Source organism: Panthera uncia (genome assembly GCF_023721935.1).
Source record: "Panthera uncia isolate 11264 chromosome A1 unlocalized genomic scaffold, Puncia_PCG_1.0 HiC_scaffold_16, whole genome shotgun sequence".
NCBI classification, from domain to species: domain Eukaryota; kingdom Metazoa; phylum Chordata; class Mammalia; order Carnivora; family Felidae; genus Panthera; species Panthera uncia.
Window position 1 is genome coordinate 49,806,800 of NW_026057576.1, and position 17,988 is coordinate 49,824,787.

Sequence of the window (17,988 nt, forward strand, 5' to 3'; positions counted from 1 at the left end):
TGGCTATTAGGAAGTATTAATGAGTTGTGCTCCTACATGTATATTTCTTCATTGAGCCTTTATCCAGCTGGGCTGAAATGTCTAAACTAACTTTTGTCTTCAAAAAATATATTAAGTTATAGTTAATAAAGTTTAAGAAATTGGGCAAAACCATTTAGATGTTAAGGTAGGAATGGTAAAATGGTTTGAAATAAGGAAATGTTAGTAAACTCACCAAGATTTTGACCGCATTGCACTTTGATTTTATACTGTGTGCCAGACATTGTGTTCAGTACTGAACTGGCTATCTCTGTGGTGAGAAGAAAATGTGAAAATAATTGTTTCTAGAAGATGTCCTAGCACTGCTTTATTTTTGAACTCGTTTAGCTTCATGGAGTTACTGATCTTTTGAGGATGATCACTGAGCTTCTCATTAGATCAGTTACTCTTTTTCCTTTCGTGTGAATTACTGCTTTCTTAAATTTGATTTTGATTATATGCAGAGACCTACATGTTTAACAAAAATTTGAATATTTGCTGTATTTGTTATGAATCTAGGCAAGGCATAGAAGGAATGTCATTGGGGCTGGAAACTTATTTGTTAATAATTCTCAGTTTGGAGAATTAAAGAAATTTAGATTCTTAAACCTATCCCATCATCTGCCCTTTGTGATTTTTCTTGTTATTGTCATCACTGGAACATTTATCAAATTAAGTTTTTTCTGGGGTGGGGGGGTTGTTATACTTAATGATTTCCAAAAAATGGCTTCAGAGGCGCCTGGGTGGCTCAGTTGGTTGAATGTTTGGATGTCGATTTCAGCTCATGTCATAATCTCAGGGTTGTGGGATCAAGCCCAGAGCCTTGGGCTCTGTGTTGAGTGTGCAGCCTGCTTAAGGTTCTCTCTCTCTCCCTTTGCCCCTCTCCCCTGCTCGTGTGAGCTCTGCCTTTCTCTTAAAAACAAAAACAAACACAAAACAAAAATAGCTTCACAGATCTGTAATTTACTTTTTCAGTCTGGCAACTTTGAAGATGTACCGAAAATAATTGACCACTTTTGATTTTTGTAGAAAGATGAGGGTTCAGTCCATACCTTAGTACCTAATCACATTTATTTCCATAGAAGATGCTTGTTAGATCAGGGAGGCAACATAGAAGGTTTTGCAGTACAGGTGTGTTAGCAAGGAAGTTCAGAAACACTAGAGGTGGGTAGGAGGGCATGGCAGTGGGGAAGGGTCCTGTGAGATGATCCGGAGTGCCTTCTAGATCATGTGTGCCATGAAAAGCCACCGCAGTACTAGTATCTGACTAACACAGCTTTGGACATGACGTTTAGGGTGGGCTTGCCAGGGACGGTGATGGCGGCTACAGGTTGTTTGAGGAGTAGATGACATTCATCTGGTGCGAGGTGGTGAGCATCCTGGTCAAGGAAATTGCAGTAGGACTACAGAGAGCATGTGGGAAGGAGTGTCCTGGGAGGCTGTCCAAATTAAGGTATTTAGGAAGGAAAACCTTCAGCGTGTCCTGGTGTTTGGGCCCAGCTCCGTTATATCTAGGGCTTGGAATAGAACAAGCAGATACATAGTCCCAAGCCTCATCCCAAGTTTGAGAAGCCCTCTACTTACTGGTAGTACTTTGCAGTAGAGTGTAAGGAAACATAACTGTTGTTCAGAACTTTGTTTCCCATTTTCTTCTTTAGCAATGCCATCTTACTCCTTTTTTAGGGTCATTTCAATCATCCCTGAGCCTCTCAAAAAACATCCTCATATGAAAAATCCATTAAATTAATTGACTGAAAAAGATAAAATTGCCCTTTAGAAGGTTGTTTTGTTTTATTCGCTATAGAAATGCTTTCTGGGGCACCTGGCTGGCTCAGTTGGTAGAGCATGTGACTCTTGATCTTGGAGTTGTGAGTTCAAGCCCTACGTTGGGGAGTAGAATTTTACTCACAAAATATTAGCAAAAAAATAAAAATGCTTTCTGTTACAATTCCTACAATTCTTCAGCTACATAGTGAAGAATAAGTAGGATGTGATGGCTTCCTGTCCTTTCCCCTCTCCTCCTCCGCCACAGCCTCGGGTACTAGTCTAATGTTGTTGTTTTGTTAGCTTGCCCCACGATAATTCTCCTCCCTCCTCTTAAAAGCCTCCATGCCAAAGGACAATGTAGAGCATTCTTTCTTGCAATAGATGCTAATTGTGTTCTTAGTCAGGATCTTGCTGTCATTGCCACAATCACTGTACCATTGTGCTGGGAGGCTGGGTCACAGTAGTTATTGTGCAGAGTAGTGAATGCTGTTTACTTGGGATGCATTGTCGCTTGCATCTGTGGGTGAGAACACGCAGTTACTGTAATTTGCCTGGCAAGTGATCAGACATCATCTGTTAAGCAAGTTAGCAGTCACAAAGAGCTATTGATCTTTTTTTTTTTTTTTAATATAGAATTTTAATGAGAAACTTTGAGTCCTAGAGATTAAAGGTGCAGGAGTGGCTACCTTGGGTGTGTTGCATACCAAGCTCTACTTTGCAGTGTATTTGGGAATCAGGTTTGTGTGTCTAGAAGTTACAGGACGGGGAATGGCAGCCTCGTGGGTCTCTGCTCTGGCTGAGCTTGAGAAGAGCTCACCCTTAATTACAGGTTGGGTAAGTGAGGTGACTGCTGTCAGTCAGGAGTGACGCTCTGCTGCAGGGTCCCCTTCTGGACACTGGTGAATTCTGAAAAGTGTGATCCTTGTGCAGGCGGCTGCTTTCCTCTTTCACTTGCAGGAGGAAGAGCTGTTTTGCATGTAATTGTTGGAATGGGGCGGTACTTACCTCCACAACTCTTGCTGAAATAAGAGGAAACATTTTGCTCTTTGAAATAACCTTAGTGATATTTTGCAAGGCTCTTAAGTATCCCCATTTTGGAGCAGATTATTTTCTTGACTCCCACACCCCATCGTTTCTGTCGCTTCAACTGCACTGCCCAGTTTGAAGTGCTCCTCAGCCATCCGCTGGCTCATTAGTGGTGCTCATTAAGAGTGGTCTGGGCGGGTGGGGCGCCTGGTAGATCAGTCATTGAGCGTCAGACTTCATGATCTCACGGTTCCTGAGTTGGAGCCCCATGTCGGGCTCTGTGCTGACAGCTCAGAGCCTGGAGCCTGCTTCGGATTCTTTGTCTCCCTCTCTCTCTGCCCCTTCCCTGCTCTCGCTCTCTCTCTCAAAAATAAACATTAAAAAAAAAAACATTAAAAAAAAAAAAAAGTGATCTGGGGATTCGAGTCAGGCAGTCCTTTTCATACTTGCTGCTTCAGGTTTGGTGAGATTTCCAGCAAAGACAGTCCAACTAACTGCTTTATGTGAAGTTTAACCTCCTCTGTATTTCTTATCTGTTCCCTCCTGCCCTGCTTATTATTATTAGTCCATGTCTAAGTGATTGCTTTTTAGAAGAATGGATTTTGCTTAGCAAAGTAATCCGTATGCCTTGAAGGAAGACTATGTGATGTTTGGTGTGACTTACTCAAGTTTTTACGGTTTTGAGGTCTTTTGCATGATCCCAAGAACTCGGAAATAGCAGGGGTTGGCATTTTGGGCTGAGGGAGATACGTTAATTCTGTCAGGTGAAGCAGTGTACGAAGAATTAGATCATTTTCCCGTTGTAGGTAAAATTCCTTGTTGTTCCTTAAAGTACTAAATTAATAGTATATATAATCCTACCTTTAAATGTTACATAAGTAATACATGTTCAATACAAAAAATTTGGAAAATGTTTTTTATTAAAAAAAATCCAACAAGTTACCAGTTCATCTCTACACCTTCCATCAAAAATAGCTGTCATTAAATTTTGTATCCTTCTCCTGCGATTTTGTATTGTTTTTCCATAATCCTTGGTTTGGACGCAGGGCTGTTAAGAAATGCAGGAGTTCCTTTAAGTTTGTGTCCTGAAAGCCAAGAACAGGTTTCCTTAAATATTATTTGATCAACATTTTCCATATTAAATGGGTTGAAAATGAACCTTAGGAAAAAATATGGGACTGTGTATAGGTAACAGTAACATTCCCCACAGTTTTTAAGCTTGAGCTTTTTTGGACACTGAACGTTTATATTATTACAAAACACTTAAATCCTTGTGCAGAAATAGGAAATAAAAAGCATTTCTAATGTAGAAATTCAAAACAGGTTTTCATTATTACACAGGTATATTGGCTTTAATCAAGCTGATTCCTAGTTCTTAAATGAAGGTATCAGTAGGACTCTAATTCACAAATTGCCTGTTTTTAAATATTTTCACCTTCGATATGTGGAAGTCATTTAAGTTATCCTTATGAAAAGTTGCTTTGTCTTTTCATTTTTTTTTTTTAACCTCTCCCCTTTCTCCTTCTGACAAATAATCATCTGCTTCCGGATAGCTAACTGCTGCTGTTTATTTTCTGCTTCTGTGACAGCTAGCCGATGGCGGAGTCTCTTCTCTTCAAATGTCTCCCTGGCTTTTCCTTATAGTCCTGTTGCAAGACTCAGCCCTTATAGCAATGGCATTAATACTCCCAGCTTCTCTAAAACCTCAAATAAAGCAATACTAACACCTGAAAGAACAGGTAATATTTCAACTTCTTGACCAGCTGCTTGCTTTATCATTCAGTCACCAAAAACAGCTTACCTGTCCTCTCTTACTGAAAAGTTGAGGGTGATCTTGTGACACAGATTGTGTGCTGCACACTTACTTTGGGTACCGAGAAGGCTAGCCTTCCTTTGTGCTTGAGCACCATTGGTGTGCTCTCAAGTGTGTGCAACAGGCAGTTTTCCTGGTTAGCAAAACTATACGTATATGGCTAGATTTCCAAATGCCTAGTGTGCCTTTAAAATTAAATGTCAAACACAACTCAAGTGTTTTTTATTATGACTCAGGAATGTAAACCTTGTATGTCTTAATTTTTAAAATTTTATTTTTTCTGGTAGCTTTTTATTAAGCCAGGGCTCCACAGGAAAAAAAAATAGCCACAGTAGCTTCTTGTGAGATGAAATTCTCACCATTTCCTTATTTGTCTCAGCATTGGTGTGATTCCATTCCTACAGTTTTTCTCCCTTTGGGGCCTTTCTTCCTTCGTTCTTTTACCCAAGCCATTGCTTTTTTACTTTTGTGGGTGACTTCCCATCTCCTGGGAGTACTGTACCCTCTGTTATTGAGATTTTATATATGCTTCTGTGTATACATGTGAGCCTTTTACATGTGATGTTCTTATTCATTCATAGCTCTATTTGTACCTGTTTGAAAAACGGACCAGATTATAGTTTAATCTTAAAATTTATAATCCGTTACTACTAGAGAGAAGCATATCTGATTATTAATCAAAAGTGAACATGGAACTAAGTATTCTTCTATAATGTCTTCAGATATATACTTACCTAATGGGATGCAGATTTCAGCACTAGTGATATATATACATTTTGATGTGGTAAAACCATAATTCAATCTGCCCTCTTAACAGTTTTTTTGGTGTATAGTGCAGAGTGATTTTTTTTAATTGTGAAAATTGAACCTGAAAAAATATATGTGAATCATGAACACGTGAAGGACGTGCATATTGTCTCGCCATTGAATGGTTACGTGTTGGTCACCCTTCAGTGGCATTATGAAAATAGGAAGAAAATTGCTGACTTGATACAGGAATTGCAAAGCATTATGTAAATATCAGTTCTTCAGACCAAATGATAAACCTGTTTCCTTTGTTTTTCAGGTTACACATCCAGGGGCTCCCCTCTCAGTCCCCAGTCCTCTATAGACAGTGAGCTGAGTACTTCAGAATTGGAAGATGATTCTATCTCCATGGGATATAAGTTACAGGATCTCACTGATGTCCAGATCATGGCTCGTCTCCAAGAAGAAAGTATGTTCTCTTTAAAGTAGGAAACTTCTTAAATTAGAGTCTTCTACTTGAAATGTGAGGGGATAGGGAGGCTTAGGCATTTCTCCCAAGGTAATGGGTAAACATTAGATTCTTTTTCTCATGCCTACCCTACCTTGTAGATGGGCCAGTTAATGCCCCTCAGGCTTTCATGGGCATCATAAGTTGTTAGGACATACTCTGGTCAAAATACATGAATATAAAGACATCACTGGTACAGTTACTATGGAAACCGTTTGTTGGCTTCTTAAAAAACAAACAAACATGCAATTCCCGTAGACCCCAGCAAGTTGCAGTCTTGGGCACCTGTCCTAGAACAGTGGAAATTTTTGTTCACATAAAAACTTATACATGAATGTTTGTAGCAGCTTTATTTGTAACAGCCCCAAACTGGAATGAACTCAGATGTCCTTCAAGACGTGAATGGTTAATCAGGCTTCAGTGCTCCCATACCAGGGAGTACTACTCAGCAGTAAGAGGGAGTGGACTGTTGATGCAGGCAGCATCTTGGATGAATCTCCCAGGAATTCTCCTGAGTGAAAAAAGATCTCAAGAGATTTCATTCTGTGTAATTCCATTTATATAACATTTTGGAGTGAGAAAATTTTACAGTTGATGAGGGTTAGAGACAGGGTGTGGGATCTCAGGAAGGAGGGGGACGTGGTTATAAAAGGGCAACACAAGGGATTTTCGTGTTTTGTGGATTTTTGGAACTGTTTAGTATTTTGACACTGGTGGTGAATATTTGATCATACAGGTGATAACATTGTACGGAACTTAATACTTCCATATATATGAGTAAAACTGAAAATATCTAAATAAGTTGGGTTTGTATCACAATATCCTGGTTGTCATATTGTTTTATAATTTTGCAAAATGCTACCATTGGGGGACACTGGGCAAAGTGCACAAGGGATCTCTCGGTGTTCTTTCTTAGAACTGTGTGTGAGTCTATAGTTATCTTAATATAAACTCAATTAAAATCCATTGACAAGCTTCTCAGGGTAAATATAAACAGAAGAGATCATTAGCGATGGGACAATGTATCAGTGGCTCTGCAGGAAAGTTAACAAATCTAGAAGTGAACTACCGCAAGGTATTAAAGGCACAATAAGATGTAGATTACAGAACTGGGCTAGGCTTGGTTTGGAGTTTTATCTTTTCAGGTCAACATAAGTAGAAACAGCCAAGTATCATTTCATTCAAGCACAACAACTTCCTGTTTTCAAAATTAGTCAAGGCTACTATGAGAAACATGGTAATGCTTATGGAGAGTTTGATAAGATCCATTCAGAGGGAGAAAGTGATTGTTTTATGTTGTTATTTAGGAATAATAAAATAACAGTAACGCTTTCTGAAAATATATGACTAGACAATTAATGTGAATTTCAGAAGTTAGTCAGGGAGGGACTACTTTTAAAAAATTGTGGTATTGACCGTGAGATGAAAGGAATAACTAGAAACTTCCAGGTTGACTATTTTTAGTGGGTTTCATTTAGGATAACCCAAAACTATTGAAGAGTTAAAGTGTCTGTGTGCTTTGAAAAAGATAATATTAGTAACAAATAGAACAGAGAGGTGACCTTGTTAGAAAATATTGGTACCCCAGGTTTTGAACTTTGCTTTGACTTTGAAAACTGGGGTGGGGAGCAGGAGGAATACCCCCTGGACAGAGATTGGATTATTTGAATTGTCTAACTTATAACATACTATTTGTAATGATGATGAATAGCTTTTCCTGAGTATCTCTCCAGATTTCTTAAGGGATCATTTGGGGAAATTGACAGACACTGATTGATGAACTGCAGCAGTGTATTTCTTCTTCATTGGAATTGGGGCAATTTTTTTGTACAACAGGATAGTCTAATCTTAGACATCTATTTGGTAGGTAAATGTATCTGTTTTCTTGGGACGTAACAAACTATGAACAAGATAATGGCCTTCATTTGAATTATTTGACAGAAATTTTCTTCTGATGCTTAACTGCAACTTAATTTTTGCTGGATTGAGGTGTCTCATGAGGTGATACTGTTTCTTGTTCTGTCATAGGTCTCAGGCAAGATTATGCGTCCACTTCAGCATCTGTGTCCAGACATAGTTCCAGTGTGTCACTGAATTCAGGAAAAAAAGGGACATGTAGTGATCAAGAATATGATCGATTCAGTCTGGAGGACGAGGAAGAATTTGACCATTTGCCACCACCTCAGCCTCGTCTTCCAAGGTGTTCGCCTTTCCAAAGAGGAATTCCCCATTCACAGACTTTCTCCAGCATTCGGGATTGTAGGAGGAGCCCCATTTCCCAGTATTTTCCTTCAAATAATTACCAGCAACAACAGTATTATTCACCTCAAGCCCAAACTCCAGATCAGCAACCAAATAGGACCAATGGAGGTAGGTTATATGTGTCCTTTGGTATTTAGTGTGCTTTGATCTTTCATATAGGGCCAAGAAATGGTTTTAATGTCAGTATAAATAATTGCTAAATGTTTCCCAGATTTATTAAGTATATCTTCAAGAACTTACCAGTATGGTCTGAGTTGAAATCTAAAATTGACCAGTTTCTGATCACGTGTCCCAGACTGACAGACTTACAGCTTCAAGAAAACCACCACGATGTGGCCAGCACAGGATGAGTCATGCATATGGAGCATCTTTATGTGGTTGCTAGTTCAGAGGCAGGACGGGCAGGTGGTGCTGGCTGAGTTCACAGTGGAGCTCCATGGAGCCCATCGCACTGAGCGGTGTCTCCTTTCCTCTCCCGCCACCTCAGTCCCGCACTGCTTCTCCTGTCATGCGGTAATGGATGGGAAGCATGGATGGTGATGCTTGCGCACATCCCGATTTAGGACAAGTTTGGATGTGTCTTTCCCTCTGACATCTAGAAGTAAGATCTGTGTACCAGGAGGGATACGGAGGCTGATACTTGGCGTGGTAACAGGAAGTTGATCTGCCCCAGCGTCACTGTCAACGTGGTGGGTCAGAGTATGTGTCATTCTCTTGTGTGTTTTTTCCTTTCTCCATATTCACTGTTAGTCTTACTTCCCCAATCCAGGAGGTACGGTCCTTGACCTCCAACAGACTATGGAGAACAATCATGTAATATTCTAAGCCTGCTATGATTTTGTACCGATGACCGGTCAGATTTCACATGCAAATCCTGTATAATATGGAGAAATAAACCGTATTTATAATTACAGCTCTTAATTATTACATAGCACCATTTCTCAAAGCTGGGCCCAGGAGTGGTGAAGCAGCTTATTTAAAAGGACTGCAGGGCCAAATACAAATTGTATTCATGATCACCTGTTACCATGTTTTTTGTTTTTACCTTCTCTTCTTCTGTACTTGTATCATTCATGCTAATTGAGAGATCCTTTGAAACTATTGAACATTTCAGTCATAATTTCTCTTCTAGTATTTCTAGATATCAAATTTAAAAGGAAAAAAAGTGGCAGCTAAGGCATGTCGTAGTAACTAATTTAGTAATGCTCATAATGCCAGAAAAGTGGTGTATTCCATGTGCGTCATGAAAGTCTGCCTCGCTTTGAAATCGAGGAAAAGGACGCCTCGAGTTGTTGCTCTGATGGTTGTCAGGTGCCTTAAAACATCGTATCCTAGTTGCCCAGCAGACGCTGGCTCCGCTGCTTGCTCTGTGTTGGCAGCGGATTGTTGTCTTCCCTTAGAAGAGGGGTTTCACCTTACACCGAGCACCACGATGAAAAGGATCGGTTTCCCTGGACCTGCGCTGTGATGACTCCCATAAGGAAAGCAGAGGCACCCCACAGCTTAGCGTCCAACTGTGGCAGTTTCATTTTTCCTAAAAGGCCTGGGCTCCATGCGCAAAGGGAAATCGAACACGACCACGGTTTTCTGGACTGGACTTGTGGCCGATTAACTTGGGGGTTGAGAGTGCAGGCTCTGGAGTCCAGTCTTGTCCCACCACTTCCGTCTTTCACAGGTCTCTCGGGTCTCCATACACGTGGCTTTCTTTGGCTATTAAAGTGTGGACAAATAATACCTCTTTCTCGGAAAACTTAGGTATAATTTCACATCAAATCATCTGGTACACACTCTTCCAACCTAAGGAACAGATGAAATAATGACCCTTGCACTGCCTGGATGAAAAGTGCTGGGAAAGTAAATAACGACTGACTGTCTCCCCTCCCACCCTCATTTTAAAAAAATGTGACTCAGATAACTGACCCTTCATTTGTTACCATGGAATATCAGTTGAACAAAATTGTGAAATAAGAGTGGCAACTTTGAAACTAGGCCATCATATTTTTTCTAAATTCCTAAAATAATATGGATAGGAGAGAATAAATAAGCGATCCATTTAAAATGACTATAGGGGCACCTGGGTGGCTAAGCCGGTTAAGTGTCCAACTCTTGGCTTCGGCTCAGGTCATGACCTCTTGGCTCGGTGCTTTCAAGCCCCACATCTGGCTCTGTGTTGGCAGCGAGGGGCAGCTTGGGATTCTCCCTCCCTCCCTCCCTCCCTCTCTCTCTCTCTCTCCCTCCCTCTCTCCCTCTCTCCCTCTCTCCCTCTCTGCTCCTCCCCCACTCATGCTATCTCTGTCTCTCTCAAATCAACTTTAAAAACTAAATAAAAATGACTAACAAGAAGCCACCAGTGCATATTTATGTTTATTGCTTTCGTAGCTCCAGCGCTGCCTCGGTTCAGAAAAGAGGGCTCTTAAAATTTATGGGATCGGGGTGCCTGGGTGGCTCAGTCGGTTGAGCGTCATGAGACTTTGGCTGAGGTCATGATCTTGCAGTTGTGAGTTCGAGCCCCGCGTCAGGCTGTGTGCTGACAGCTCAGAGCCTGGAGCCTGCTTCAGATTCTGTGTCTCCCTCTCTCTCTGCCCCTCCCTTGCTCATGCTCTGTCCTTCTCTCTCTCAAGAATAAATAAAACATTAAAAAAATTTTTAAAAAACAGTTATGGGACTATTTATAGGGGTTATAAAATTAAAAGCATATTTGGAATAGTTTTCCAGATGTGAACAATGACTAACTCTTGTAGGATCTTTTTAGGGTATGGCAGGGGTTGTCTGTGGCATGAGGTTAGCACTGTTAGCCCCAGGCCCTCCCTTGTACCCTGTACTGATTGGAAGGCTAAATCTGATTGGTGGGTAACCACATGTCCCCTTTATTTCTGAATACTCTTTAGTCTTTGTTTCTTAGAGTGGTAACTCTTGCTGCTGCTTGAGAAATAATATGAGAAGACTCCGTTGAATTCTTTCCTCTGTCTGTTCCTCCAGCTTTCCCTGCTGTACCTCAGTCCTTGAGTGCAAATTGCTGATTTCTTGTGAAGATAGAAATAGAATGTTATTTTTGATTCCTTGAACATTAAAGCATATATGGTCATTAATGTGATCCACATTGTTTGACAGGAAGAGTGTACCTCATTTCCAGATGGTCCCTGACATCACTTGTAGATGGGAGCTTCACCCAGAGGAGAAGTGTTCTACATATTGACACTTGGAAGCCTTTACTTTTTATTATTTTTTTAATAAGTTTTTTTTTTTTTTTTTTTTTAATATATGAAATTTACTGTCAAATTGGTTTCCATACAACACCCAGTGCTCATCCCAAAAGGTGCCCTCCTCAATACCCATCACCCACCCTGCCCTCCCTCCCACCCTGCCCTCCCTCCCACCCCCCATCAACCCTCAATTTGTTCTCAGTTTTTAACAGTCTCTTATGCTTTGGCTCTCTCCCACTCTAACCTCTTTTTTTTTTTTTTTTTTTTTTTTTTTTTCCTTCCCCTCCCCCATGGGTTTCTGTTATGTTTCTCAGGATCCACATAAGAGTGAAACCATATGGTATCTGTCTTTCTCTGTATGGCTTATTTCACTTAGCATCACACTCTCCAGTTCCATCCATGTTGCTACAAAAGGCCATATTTCATTTTTTCTCATTGCCACATAGTATTCCATTGTGTATATAAACCACAATTTCTTTATCCATTCATCAGTTGATGGACATTTAGGCTCTTTCCATAATTTGGCTATTGTTGAGAGTGCCGCTATAAACATTGGGGTACAGGTGCCCCTATGCATCAGTACTCCTGTATCCCTTGGGTAAATTCCTAGCAGTGCTATTGCTGGGTCATAGGGTAGGTCTATTTTTAATTTTCTGAGGAACCTCCACACTGCTTTCCAGAGTGGCTGCACCAATTTGCATTCCCACCAACAGTGCAAGAGGGTTCCCGTTTCTCCACATCCTCTCCAGCATCTATAGTCTCCTGATTTCTTCATTTTGGCCACTCTGACTGGCGTGAGGTGATATCTGAGTGTGGTTTTGATTTGTATTTCCCTGATAAGGAGCGACGTTGAACATCTTTTCATGTGCCTGTTGGCCATCCGGATGTGGAAGCCTTTACTTTTAAGAGCGTATTTCAGATTTAAAGCTTTGTGAGACTGACTTGCTGCTTACAGGAATAAAGATTGGTTTTAAAAAACAGATACATCTAGATTAATAGAGATTAGAAACACGACAACCACATCTAATGTGTGAACCTTGACTGATCGTGGTTTAGGGGGAAATGCTTATGAAGGACATTCTTGATGGGAAAATTTTGTATGTGGATTATTAAAACCTATTGTTAATTTGTTTACATGGAATGAAAGTATTGTGATTGTACAGACTTTTCTTATTCTTTGGCCCTACCTAAGATTTCAAAGTGCCCGGGTACCTTTAGGTTTAAAATTTAAAAGAAATCGTGGCAGTGGGAAGGTCATAGTGACTAATTTATTATTGAAGCTCAAAATACCAGGAAGAAAATGTATTCCATGTGCTTAATGGAAGTCATGACATCATATTAAAACTGAGGGAGAAGGCATTAGTGTTCAAGTGTCCAGAGGTCTGCAGCTTTTATGTGGCTTCACAGCAAACAATTATGTATATATGTGGAGATGAATTAATTATGGCAAAATGAAAACAACTAGCATATCTAGGTGGAAAACATGCAGATACGACACTGCTTTTCAACACTTCTGTATATATGAAAACTTTTTCAACTTTTTAAGATTTATTTATTTTTGAGAGACACAGAGCAAGTGAGTTGGAGAGGGGCAGAACGAGAGAGATAGAATCCCAAGCAGACTCCGCACTGTCAGCGCAGAGCCCAATGCGGGGCTCGAACTCAGGAACCATGAGATCATGACCTGAGCGGAAACCAAGAGTCAGACGCTTAACCAACTGAGCCACCCAGATGCCGCTATGAACACTTTTATAGTAAATAGTTTGGAAACTTAGAAATGTAGAAACTCAATTCGTATTCTAAATGGTAGCATATAATTCTTTCCTTGTGTCTCCCTGCAGCTTAAATATATATAGTCAAAGTAATTTAGTCTTGCATTAATAGAAGCTCACTTTTCATCCAGTTAGTGTGATGTTCAAAAGATCTGGATGTAGACTCTAAGACCAGTCCCTTCTCCCTTATTTCTCTTACCACACACCGTCTGCAACATACACATAAATAACATGTGCTGAATGTATTAAATGCCTGCTGCCTGGGGTTAGGAACTTTAACAAGAATTTAGGAATATGAAACCTATGGTTGTGAAAAATAGGCCTCAAGGAGATATTGAGGAAACTGGTCAGGAAAACTAACAGTGGCAGTATTTGAGCATTATTAACTCTAGAAATACGTACCGGGAATAAGGATGTGTTGTGGGAGTGGAAATACCTCCGCTAGGAGATATACAGAAAATGTTAGCGAGGTCGACATAATCTTCTTTTTGGTTTCCTCATAGAGCTCTTTACACTTTCTTATTTTACTTTCTTACGCTTATTATGTAAGTATACTTATTATACTTGTTTACTTTTCTGTCTTTTCCCTAGACTACCGCAAAGAGGCAAACATTGCTGGGCAGGGCTCCAGTGACTGGGTAGAAGTAATGTGAAACAAGCAGTGCAAAGAAGGGGGGAGAAGATGAGTTTGGTTTTGTCCTTGGACACATTTTGGATTAGTGTTCAAGTAATCCAAACTTAAATCCAGTAGTGTTCAAGTTTGTTTTCCAATTTAGCTTGAAAGAAAGTGACCACAAACTTGAGTGCCCTGGTATGTGTCTGTTGGTGTTTTAGGGCATATACCAATAAAAATAAAAATATCTTGGAGAGTAGGGGGTGCATGAACAGCATGAGATAGTACCGTGGTTTGTAGTCCCGCAGAGTTCCAAATGTTTCAAATGTTATTTTTCTATATAATTTGTTCCATTTGGGAAAAATAAGATTTAATGTTAAATTTTAGATTTTCTCTTTAGGATGGATAATGGAAACAAGATTGAGAAGACCTGGTTTAGACTATAAACTCAGAGTCAGGGACTGGACCTGTGGTACAGTGTGGGCCCCGTGGCATCTTCTGGGGTGCCTGGCATTTAGTATATATGTGGTAAATTCCTGTGCCCTTTTTCATTCAGTCACTCCACAGAGTGGGGAAGGGTGGCCCAGTGGAGGGACAGTCCAGTCTGTGACTGGAGTACGTCACAGATGCAAGAGTGTGGAGCACTGGGCAACTTCCTTCATCCACTGCATGGGAGACTAGGCAGAGGGGTGGGAGTAGCAGGAGGTAAGGCTGGAGAAGGATGCGGGGCCAAAACCTCGGAGGGTCTCATGCAGGCCATGCCCAGTGGCTTGGGCTTTTGGATGAAGGTGGCAGCGTGATTGGAAGGTTTTAAGAGGGTGACTGGGTATGTGCTTGTGCTCTTGGGAGACTAGAGCAGGCTGTGTGGGAGAGGAGGCCGAGGAACCGGGTAGGGGGTGTGGAGACCAATTAAGAGGATTTTGTCAAAATGTGAGTGATGAATAATGAGGTCCGAACCAGATGTAGTGCATGATACATTAACTATTAGGCAGAACTGACAGGACGCAGGGGCCGGGGGTATAGAAGGGAGGTGCGTCTGAGGAGATGGCCCCAATTTCCGGGTTAGAGGACTTGCTGGGCAGGGAGGGTGCAGCCAGCGGGCCTGAGTAAGTGTGGGAGGCGCCGTGTGTGTGTGTGTGTGTGTGTGTGTGTGTGTGTGTGTGTGTGAACGGGAGGAAGAAGTGAATCCGGTTTTGTACTTGAATGGTTTTGGCTTAGCATTCAAATATATCTTTTGTTTTCTGAGCTTGAGCGACCTGTTAGGGGAACTTCAGTTTAGGGACGGTGTGTCTTGTGGTCCTGTGCTGAATTCACAGCTCAGCAGCACAGGGATCTGTGGGCGACTCTCTGCTGCCCTCTTGTGGCAGCATGTGTGCTCAGCCAGGACAATGAAATGGAAGCGTTCTCTTTTCAGGTCTCAAGAGGTTTAGTGGCTTACTTATAGTTAAAACTTTCCAGAAGTTAATGTAGTCATGTTGGTGTGATGAGTGGGTATCTCAGAACATGTCAAGTTAGGATTTTAATAATTTTTTTCCCATTTTTCTATGCTAGCAAGAGATACAGTAGGTGTTAGTTTGGTTCCTTTTTTTTTTTAATTACTATGCAATAATTTCTAGTGTCTTTTAAAACTAAGTGGCTGTTAAGATTATTCTCTAACCTCACTTTGATACAAATTTATCCATTTGTATACAAATAGCTAATTGATTAGCTAATTCCTACTTACTTTTATAGAACACATTTTTTTATTTTTTATTTTTTTTAATTTTTTTTTGAGACAGAGAGAGACAGAGCATGAACGGGGGAGGGTCAGAGAGAGGGAGACACAGAATCTGAAACAGGCTCCAGGCTCTGAGCCATCAGCCCAGAGCCCGATGCGGGGCTCGAACTCATGGACCGCGAGATCATGACCTGAGCCAAAGTCAGACGCTTAACCGACAGAGCCACCCAGGCGCCCCAGAACACATTTTTTTAAACAGTTGCTTGGTAGAGCCTTTCTTGGAGATACTGAGTGTGCTTTCTATACAGAAGGTTAATTCTATGGTAGCTTGTTATAGTTCATAACACACATAATTTTTATGTTATTGAGTATAATATTTATATCTACTTTTGAAAGCTCCTATTTTAACTGGCAAAAACTTATGATTTTCGACTGAAATTCTTTTCTAGACAAGCTCCGAAGAAGTATGCCTAATCTAGCTCGGATGCCAAGTACAACTGCTGTTAGTAGCAATGCAAGTTCTCCAGTCGCCGTGAGAAACAGTCAGAGTTTTGACTCAAGTTTGCATGGAGCTGGGAACGGGATTTCAAGAATACAGTCTTGCAGTAAGTGTGACAATTTGTAATTCGTTAGTAATTTTTAGTTGTAATGCAGTTAGAAAACTATCTTACTATTTCATTTTTTTTTTCTTTTGCGAACATGGCAGGAAACTTTTCTCCTTGTGACTTTTTTTTTTTAACTTCACCATTACAATTGAGTGGTATTTTCATCAGTGCATATGTTATCAATTAATAATTAGTAAATTACGTTTAATCCTCTAAACCCAAGGATAGCAGTAGAGGCACTACACGATAATTAATTTGTTTGCTTGTCGTATGAACAAAAATAACCTCTTTCCTTGAAGATCTGCTGCTTTCTAGCTATCTCTGCTTGATCCCTTTTCTCTGAAGAAAGCATATTTGTTCAGTCTTGCTCTTACCTTTGTGTTGTTTTTCACCTTAGTGTTATCTTAGCTTTGTTTCTCTCAAAATGAAGTTATATTTTAGTGTGCAAAGTAGTACTTACCTGCTCCCTTTCAGCTTACCACACAGTCTGTCATTCATTCTCTGGATGTTTTACCCAGCAGTGAGCCATGCAATGAGTGTGAAATCTTGTGTTCATATGTTTTTATTTTGTGTGGGGATGTGGTGGTTCCAGGGCCCCCCTCCCATTCCCGCTCGTGCTGTTTACGTGAGTAGTTGGGGTTAAGTCCGACACTGATCCCTGGGAGGCAGACTCAACGGTCACAGTCCCAGTGTTGGTACCCAAATGTAGGAGGCCTGACACATGTTCAGAGTGTGCTGGCCAAGTCATCAACCAGGGTGGTCTGAAGCCCTTCTACCTCAGATCCATTTTGGGGGTTCACGTGGCATTTGCCCCACATGAGACGGTTTTTCATTTCTTATTGTCTTAGTTGCTAAAGACAAATTGACAACATTTACCGTGCACAAAGAACTGTACTAACCGGTTTACAGCTATTGTCTTACTTGGTTCTGCTAACAACCCTATGAGGTCGTTTCTGTCCTTGTTCCCATTTTGCATTTTGAGAAAACAGATAAAGTAACAGTTTGCACAAGGCCATGCAGGTGAAGGAATAGAGGCAGAAGCTTGTTCTGATCACCCCAGAGTTTACGCTGATCTTTCCCTTCTTTATGCAGCTTGTTGCTGTTTACCTTTGTCCTACAGCCCAGACACATACCCTTTGAAAAGGCTCTGTTGATGAACCTAACAGACTTCCCCATAAACCCCCAAAACATATCTAGGACGGATTAGATTTTTGGTGCTTACCTTTTTCAGTGTGTCATATTTTATGGTCTTTATCTTCCATACTAGATTATCAGCTTAGCTGATTTTCTGTGCCTAGCACCTGGCACACTGCCTGGTATATAATGAGTTCGCAGTAAACGTTTGAATGTATGAGTAGACGAATGCCATAGGGCTGTATCAGATTAGGGCTTAATCTGTTAATATTGGAATTAATGACTTGTGTAAAGACACGGAAGACGACCTGTGAAATTTGTTAATGGTGGGAAACAGAGCTACTAATTTCATGTCAGGCAGCTAGGACAATAGGCCAGATGAGATCATGATGAAATTTAACTGAGATTAGTACACAGCTCTATACTTGAGTACAAGAGTTGATCATATTAGTGTAGACTAGGAAAATACAGGGTTGTTGTTTTTTTTAATGTTTATTTTTGAGAGAGCGCGTGAGTGGGGCAGGGGCAGAGAAAGCGGGGACAGAGGATCTGAAGCGGGCTCTGTGTTGACAGACCGTACCGAGCCCGATGGTAGGGCTCAAACTCCTGAACCATGAGATCATGGCCTGAGGTGAAGTTGATGCTCAACTGACTAAGCCACTCAGTCACTATATTATAGTTTTTATAGTAGCAAATGTAGTAATGATTAGGAATTTTTGTTAACTCTGACTCTGTGTGGCTTAATAGTGTGATCCGAGTGCCGGAAGAACATATGTAGCCCAAAATGGAATGCACACAACAAA

The 17,988-nt window shown here is 40.8% G+C and overlaps 1 protein-coding gene across 2 annotated transcripts in view; it reads left to right on the plus strand.

Annotated features, from left to right (window-relative positions):
* SLAIN1 (SLAIN motif family member 1) overlaps positions 1 to 17,988 on the plus strand; it is a 62,385-nt gene that overhangs the window by 38,046 nt on the left and 6,351 nt on the right. The window contains exons 3-6 of one of the 2 annotated variants that reach the window (XM_049647109.1): positions 4,401 to 4,550; positions 5,691 to 5,840; positions 7,908 to 8,249; positions 15,896 to 16,051. In XM_049647109.1, the coding sequence (XP_049503066.1) occupies positions 4,401 to 4,550; positions 5,691 to 5,840; positions 7,908 to 8,249; positions 15,896 to 16,051 (798 nt within the window). The remainder of the gene's footprint in view (positions 1 to 4,400; positions 4,551 to 5,690; positions 5,841 to 7,907; positions 8,250 to 15,895; positions 16,052 to 17,988) is intronic. The other variant, XM_049647110.1, reaches the window with a different exon arrangement.